General features: G+C 38.7%; 1 protein-coding gene across 1 annotated transcript in view; it reads right to left on the bottom strand.

The window, feature by feature from the left end:
- Positions 1 to 266: 266 nt before the first annotated feature.
- TNFSF11 (TNF superfamily member 11) overlaps positions 267 to 8,109 on the bottom strand; it is a 39,708-nt gene continuing 31,865 nt past the window's right edge. Inside the window, exons 3-5 of the mRNA XM_082246314.1 lie at positions 7,809 to 7,854; positions 7,640 to 7,726; positions 267 to 1,115 (exon numbers count right to left, since the gene is read on the bottom strand). Coding sequence (XP_082102440.1) covers positions 688 to 1,115; positions 7,640 to 7,726; positions 7,809 to 7,854 — 561 coding nt within the window. The 3' untranslated portion in view covers positions 267 to 687. The remainder of the gene's footprint in view (positions 1,116 to 7,639; positions 7,727 to 7,808; positions 7,855 to 8,109) is intronic.

Here is an 8,109-nt window from a genome sequence, read left to right as displayed (position 1 = left end):
TGATAGGTTTATGGGAGGCCGTGTGTAAACGTACTCCGCTGTCTGTATACATCAGGCTACCTCTAATCTGTCACCTTTAAGTCCACAGAAATAGAAAAGAATGCAGTCCTTTTCCATTGTTTTTTTCCAGACCTGGACAAACTCAGAGATAGGAAGTTGTAACTGGACCCAATCCCTTTATATCCACCTTCCCATAGAGCTGAATAAAACTTTAGATCAGGTCTGCCTGAAAAACTGACAGGGGCACCGGATTGGAAAGCCTGTGTGAAAGGGCGCCTATGACTCCTAAACATTTACCATTTACAATTCAACAATAACAAAAAAATGGTTATATGCTTCATACATTTGGAGCTGCAACAAAAACATGACTCAACAAAGTAGAATCTCATGCCAGCATGATTACTATATGTCTGAACTGAGAATAATGAGTATTTACAAAAACTTCCTCAGAACATAGACCCTCAATATATTTACAGGAAAATACCTTTTGGAAGGTTGTTCAAAATGTTTTGATGAATAAATAAGGCACAATATGATATTTACTGTCCTATAAATATAACATGTACCTCTACTAAAAGAATTATCTTTCAAGACCTATGTCCATTATTTCAGGAAAGTGCAGACCAACAGTTTTGGAAAAGGTCACTGCTGCATTTCATACTTGCTAAGAAGAATATTAAGTAAGTCTTAGAGGTATATGTCAAGAATCTTGAAGGCCCCAAAATTGGTTGCTTCTTGAGAAAGGTCGATTAAGGCTGTATTGCTGGCTTTAATAAGTATCCCCTCCCCAGCCACCAGTTTGAAGACACCTCCTTTGTAAACAGAATAAAAATTATACACTGACTCATTTTGCCAAATTTCAGATTTTCCTCCCTTTAATAAAGTTATTTGTTCTCCATTCTTAGTCAATTTGTTAACATAAAGCATGAGTTGCAAGGTACTCTGGTAAATCTTCAGTGCTGCTCTATGTCGTCTAAAGCAAATATTAGCATAGACAAAATAGTATCCATCTTGTAAGACTTTCAATGTCCCATTGTGGTAGCTCATATTTTGTAGATGGCCCCAACCTTCTTTATAGTTCCAGGAATAAAGCTGCTCTATTCCTTGGCTGCCTGCTGAAAGAAATAGGAATGAGTTAATATGTAGTAGCAACACTGCAAAATCACTGGCAAATTTATGAACTCATTAACACTAAGCATTACATTAAAATAGAAACCTTCAGAGTCTAAGAGTAATGGGTAAATGTCTAGAGCAGGTTCCTAGATATGGGTATCTGTGCCCCAAATTGCATATGTAACTCCAGAAGTAGCTGCTTTTTATCCTGAAACTGTGCTCTAAAATAAGCACTATGGTGCATCATTCTCTTTACAGGGATGGAAAAGAACAAGAATATGATCCTTAGAACATTGATTAAAAACCTATTGATAGCCGAAAAAGATAAACTAACAAATGTGTCAATATTCTTGTAGATCAACATAAGGTGATGCATTTTTTAAGACCCTGTTTAAACCTAAAAAGTGAACAAAAGTAATTCCAGTGATGTCATCCATAATATTATTAGATATTTTTCTAGAGAGGGTTTTCACAGAGGATGTAGGCTCGCTATTTGTTTATTACATGCCTAACCCTGCAATATTGGTACAAAGAACATTTTAACCTTCCATTAAAATCTTATGAGTCAGAGCAAGAGCTCCCCATAAGCAGGGAGCATTAAAGTGTTACTAAACTCACAACAGTAAAATCCGTCTGTATGCAGTAAAGCATGTTTGTTATACTCACTATGGAACCTAAGGGGTTAATACTTTGCATTGTGTATAAAGGCTGTGTGATCCTGTTTCTCTGATCCTCCTCTTCTTTCACGGTCTCCAAAAAATAACCAAATATTTACAGAGCCAGGGGACATGCTGCACATGCTCGGTTTGGTGCGTATTGCTAGGGAGTTGTTTTTTTTTTGTTTTGTTTTTTGGGAGTGTGCATCTGATCGGCACAGAGTTAATCAGCACTGTCTAGACAGAGGATCAGAGGAGAAAACTCCTCCTACAAGCTTTAATATGAACTGATAGAAGTCACAAGGCTGCTATATACTGCTGATGAGAAAAAGTATTTATCCCTTTATATTTACTAAAATACATGCATTTCCATGTTCTGTGTACTGTGGGAGACCAGATATAGTGAATGCAGGTTCTGGGTTTAGTAACACTTTAACTTTGTGAATTGCAATACTTTAGTGTTGACTCAGCAGAGGGCATATCAGACTGATGCAGAGACACGGTTCTACCATGCAAGGAGCAGCATTCTTTCTTGATTGTATAAAAGTATAAAATATTCTGCTGTGCTGAATTATAAGGAAGACAACAGCATGCTCAATTTAAATAGATACTTTTTGCTCAAACTACAAATCAAGCTTTAAACATCACAATAAAAAGTAGTTGGTAAATCACACTGTACATTGGAAGGAACCTACCCAGTCTGCTTTAGTATTGCTAGCAATGACAGCTCAGAAGTTGTTGTTTATATTTTCAGTAGTTTTCCTCTTAGAGCCGGTTCACACTACCACGACCAGAAAGTCGCCCCGTGACTTGAAGAGACTTGTTTAGAGACTTGGAAAAGACTTGGAAGAGACTTGTGCACTACTTTGAAGAGACAGGCGACTTTGTCTGTGGGGAATGCCTGGCTAATCTCTTTCCTCTTCCTGGAAAGTCTGATAACAAGTCGCTTCAATTAAGATAAGGAGGCGACTCCCATTGAAGTATATGGGACAAGTCGGATCACAGGTCGCCTCAAAGTAGTACAGGACCCTTTTCTGAAGTCGGAGCGACTTCAGTAGTGCCAATTAAGACGGCACTGATTGATTAACATTGCTTTTGTTATGTCAAGTGACCTGGGGCTACACAAGTCGCCTCACAAGTCGTGCTAGTGTGAATGGGCTCTTAAAGGTTGTAATTTTTGACACATGTAGTCCTACTTGTACTTGTCTCTGCATATAGGTGATTTACCCTCCACAGCATGAACATGCAGATTGTACATGTATTTCACAGACTGCAATATACCTGGATAGCAATCCGTGCTACAACAGGACCCCCACATCAAGGAAAACTATTGCAATAATGTAAAAATTTCAACAACAGAAGTCTTAAAATATATGGTAAGCCTCTATTCCATGAATTAATAAAACAAATAACATAAAAGCAGTCTCTATCTTAAAACCTCAGAAAAATAGCAAGGTTTCTGTATCATTTGTTAAGTCCATGCATGCTTAGCAATGGTCCGGGGGATGTATATATTTTGAAACTTGATGATTACTTTTGCAGCAGTTCATAAATACAGTAAAAATTACCCAGTATGACTGTACACACTGTATTTACAAAATCAACTTTGAAATAATAAAAAAAAACATTGCTGAAATGTTAAATAATTAGGAAAATCAGGCTAGGGGATATTTTGTTGGGTAATTAGACAGGCCATTGAGTGGTCTGTATTTTTTTAGGACAGGAGAATGGAATCCAGCAAAAATTATATATTTAAAGAGGAATATAAAAATATCTTAACAGTTTTTTGGCAAGGCGTTCTATGGTTTGGTTAAAATCACAGAATCATTTTAGCCAAGTTATGGTCAAAAGCATTACTGTGTGTATTCAGAGACCCTATGCCTGGGTGGTCAGATGAGAAAGATGTTGGATTTGTCTGAGGGAACCACTGAAAGTAAAATGGAGGTCACTCAAAATACTGCTAATTGCCCTGGTCATAGACTTCTTGTGAAATAAATACTACCAAAACAAAAGGAAAATTTTATATTATATGCTTGCTTTATTTGAAATAAACTATGCAGCTAAAAAAGTATGTAAGCAAAGTACCCCTATACACTGATACAACTTTTCTGTGGTGCTTTTGTTTATGACAGCTGCCAATAAAGTCAAAAAGAGGCTAAAAAACTCTTGACTTTGTAAGGACCCCCACATAATGCTAATGTGGCACATCAGGACTAAGGAAGAGACAGGGAAACTTTCCTTGGCTCTGCACCAGTCTGGAGTCTGAAGCTGGCCATACATTATGCAGATTTTATTCAGCCAGCAGGTTGATTGGAAAAAAAAAAAACTGAACAGATTGCCCCATCCACAAATTTGAGGTGGATGGGGATTATCCTCCCCACTGCGCTTTTGTATTCTGATAGCAGGACTCCTCCGCTGTCTGAATACATTGATCAGTGCTGCAGCTGATCAAACATGATTTTCCAGCAGTCCGGTTCAAGAGGAGTCAATACTAGATTGACGACTCTTGAATGGGAACAGCCATAGATGGGGATTGAAATTTGGTCAGTCCCTGCTGAACCAGGATATAAAGGTATTACTATTATACAGGTGTTTCCACAGAATTGCAGGCAACACAACCCAAAAATGTTCAGGAACTCCTGAGTCTGGTAAAGCAGCATTTTGTAGGGAGGATGCCCAGTGCCATCTTAAGAGCATTAAAGGGCGCCGGGCAATGCAGTGCACTGGGGCCCCGCCTACACCTATCACCCACGAGAATAAAAATACAAATTATCGATAAAGCAATATTTATTGGTACAGCAGTGCAAGGCTAATGACAGCTTCCAAGTTCGGTGGCTAGGTCTGGTGAACACACACACGGACAGGATTCAGACTGGACTGTCCTGTGTGTGCCTGTTCCCGTGGAGGCGGACAGGCATTCCTGCAGTTGTGGGCTCCCCCTCCACGGCCCAAGTGGCCTGACAGCAGTGCAGGGCCCACAGGGGCTTGCCATCTGCTAAGTTTGGCAGCAGGATGCACACGGGAGTCGGGACTAATGCTTGGCTGGGGCTGGGTCACTGAGCAGGTGGGGACCCCTGGGAAAGTGGGGCCCTCGGGCACATGCCCAGTGTGCCCATTCGGTAAGATAGCCCTGAAGATGCCATCCTAGAGACCCCCCCATGACTGCCTGTACCCAAGGCAGATTTAGTTATGGACAGGAAGTGAAGGGAAACAGATGGAAATAAAATGAAAAATAAAAAGTTTTGCCTTTAGTTCTACTTTAAAAGAAGACTTTAAAACAGGGATGCTCAACCTTTTAATCACTTAAGGACCACTTAAGTGATTTGAAATCAGGTCACAGATCCGGGTCGCTATCTACTGTCCTTAGCCCCATTTAAGGTTGCTTTCACACTGATACACTGCAGTTAACCCACACCGTAGGTGCAGTACAGTGCACTTGCGATTTTCCTGTAGGTAAGCTGCGCTTTGCCATAGACTTTCTAAAAGCGCACCAAAATGTATGCATTCAGAAGTTTTGGTGTGCTATCAAAAAAGTGGACCCAACCCACAGGCTATATTAGAAGTCTTTGGCTCAGTACAGGTGCAGCTAACCTGAAGGAAAGCCGCAGGTGCACTGCACTGCAATGTAAACAAAAAGAGGTTTGACCGCACTCCAGTGGATGAAGATACACTGATCCTTTATTAAGAATGTAAATCCAACAAAACATGACAATCGAGCCACAGACAGTTGACGCGTTTCACGATTCAAGATTGTTTAATCATAACTGGCAATACATCCTTGCATCTGATGTTAAAATAGTAATGGTAACATATGTTCCCAATATGGGAGTAAGTAATGATGTTAACTATTAACCAATTACTAACATCCCAGCAAAGATGATCAGATTGGTATATACAGCCAATCTGTTAAAGAAACATGCAATATAACATATAAAAACAGTTGATAGAGAAAATGTATTTTGTTTCCTCTCTTGTAAAAAATAAAAACTATGGCATTGGCACTAGAAGTGTCACTGAATCCGATATATAAATATATCACTATATAAATCTATGCAAATTTAAGCAACAACCTTCGGGGATGGTGACTACAATCACGCATATGTCACCCCATACATCCCCCCACTTAATAACCTATAATCAAGTAGAAAGAACACAGACAAATTGCACCAATGCAATGCTTCAATATACAAAATGTACAAAGTATACAAAAAATGTAAAAAAAAAAAAAAACGCACCTGTGACAAAAATGGAACAATGCACAATGTATAATATAAATGCGTTCTATATTAAAAACATAATAAATAACAAAACAAGAACAGGAGAAAGGAAAAAAAAAAACTAAAGACAGGAAATGAAAAAAACAAAAGACAGGAAATTAGACAGGAAATTAAGAAAAACAGAAAAAGGGGTCACTCAAGAAAGAAAAAACAAAAAAAGAAACAAAGACAGGAAATGAAAAAAACCAAAGACAGGAAATGAAGAAAAACAGAAAAAGAGGTCACTCAAGAAAAAGAAAACAAAAAAAAAGAAAAAAAGACAGGAAATGAAAAAAAACAAAGACAGGAAATGCACCCGTGGATCAGTGTGAAATCAGTTTAGGAACCCTGCTATTGCCAGCTCCATACACCCTGGTGCCCTGGGATGGTGGGTTAGCAACTCATTGACTGTGATCAGGGCTTGCTGACCTGCCATCCCAGAGCATGAGGTCACGAGCCACGTCAGAGGGCTCCACGGGCCACAGGTTGAGCACCCCTGTTTTAAAACATCTCGACTTTCTATACATTTTTTTTTTCATTAATTTATATTTCTATAGTGCTATTTTTCCTGTGGACTTAAAGCACTTTTATCTGCTGTTGATGCGGATAGTGAGGCAGTTATCTTGAGCACACTTATAAAGACTAGTACACACTATCAGTAAATAGTACAAAAAATACTGCTTTCAAAGTGATCGTACAATAATCTGATTGTTATGAAACAGCTTCCGCGAGCCAATCACGACCGTTCATCAGAAATTATTCGAAGGGACGAACACGATAAATTTTCTTGTATAATTTTCGTTCAATCAGAACAGTTTTTGTCCGAAAATACAATACCAATACAATACGATACATTACATAATCTCTGAAATGTAATTCTGTCCTATGAGAATTTTCGTAAATAGTGTAACCTCTTCATTTTCGATATGGAGACTAGCATGCGGGGAAAAAAAACAGACGATTGTGATTGTCCAATCTTCTCATCGTGTGTACGACCCTTAGTAAAATATTGTACTAAGGCAATTTTAGAGAGGAGCAAATTATCCGGCCTGAATGTCTTTGATATGTTGGAGAAAACTCATGCAAGCACACACAAACTCAGCGGACATAGTGTCCTGATGGGAACTTAAACCGATGACCTCAATGCTGAGACAGAAGTGCTAACCACCAAGCCATCAATTCTAAACCACTCTCGTAATGGGCTAGAGCAGGGGTAGGGAACCTTGGCTCTCCAGCTGTGCTGAAACTACAAATCCCATGAGGCACTGCAAAACTCAGACAGCCACAGGCATGCCTTCCTAAGGCAGAGGCATGATGGGATTTGTAGTTTCAGCACAGCTGGAGAGCCAAGGTTCCCTACCCCCAGACTAGAGAAAAATGCCCCTAATGATCATACTAGATTTAAAACTAATAAGGGAAATGAGGCATTGCTTTATTAATTAAATTTCTACATTTCTCATTATTGTAATGCAAATAAAAAAAGAAACCAATACAACGGTTCTTGTGAAAAAATGACTTTTCTCTTTTTTCATACATATAGATCAAAAAAGTCACAGCTTGGGTCATTACACATTACTATGGCATATCTTACAAGAGCTAGAGTTTAACACTTACTCTCTGTACTGTTGCCAAATGTAAGATGAGCTACTGGCCAAGTCTGATGATTGCGGCTCCTGGGATGACCTGAGACCTCTGTAAAAGCTTAGAAGGAGCAAAATCTGCATAAGTAAAGTGTCAAATGTGTTAAAAAAATAAATAATAATTTTAATAGAATCCAACTTACCATTCCCTACATGAAACTGCTTCTGTGTACTTAGTGCTTGTATCTCCTAAAGTTTAAAAAAAACACAAATGTACACTTGAAATACATTTCAGTTGACTGATCCACTGGTCAATTTGCATCTAACAATCAAAAGGAAAAAGAAAAAACACTGGAGAGACTGACAAAGGCTGGGACATTTCACAGTTTAAAGGACATATCCACTCTGCTTAATGTTCACTAAATAATGACTGCATAGTTAACTGGGTTAAGCCAGTTATACATAATTATAAATCATTGTTGTTTAAGGTTAAACTAAGTGTCC

The sequence above is a fragment of the Pelophylax lessonae genome (genome assembly GCF_965119305.1).
Source record: "Pelophylax lessonae genome assembly, chromosome: 2".
Lineage (NCBI taxonomy): Eukaryota > Metazoa > Chordata > Amphibia > Anura > Ranidae > Pelophylax > Pelophylax lessonae.
Note: the sequence above shows the minus strand (reverse complement) of the source record. Positions and strands in the feature narration are given on the sequence as shown.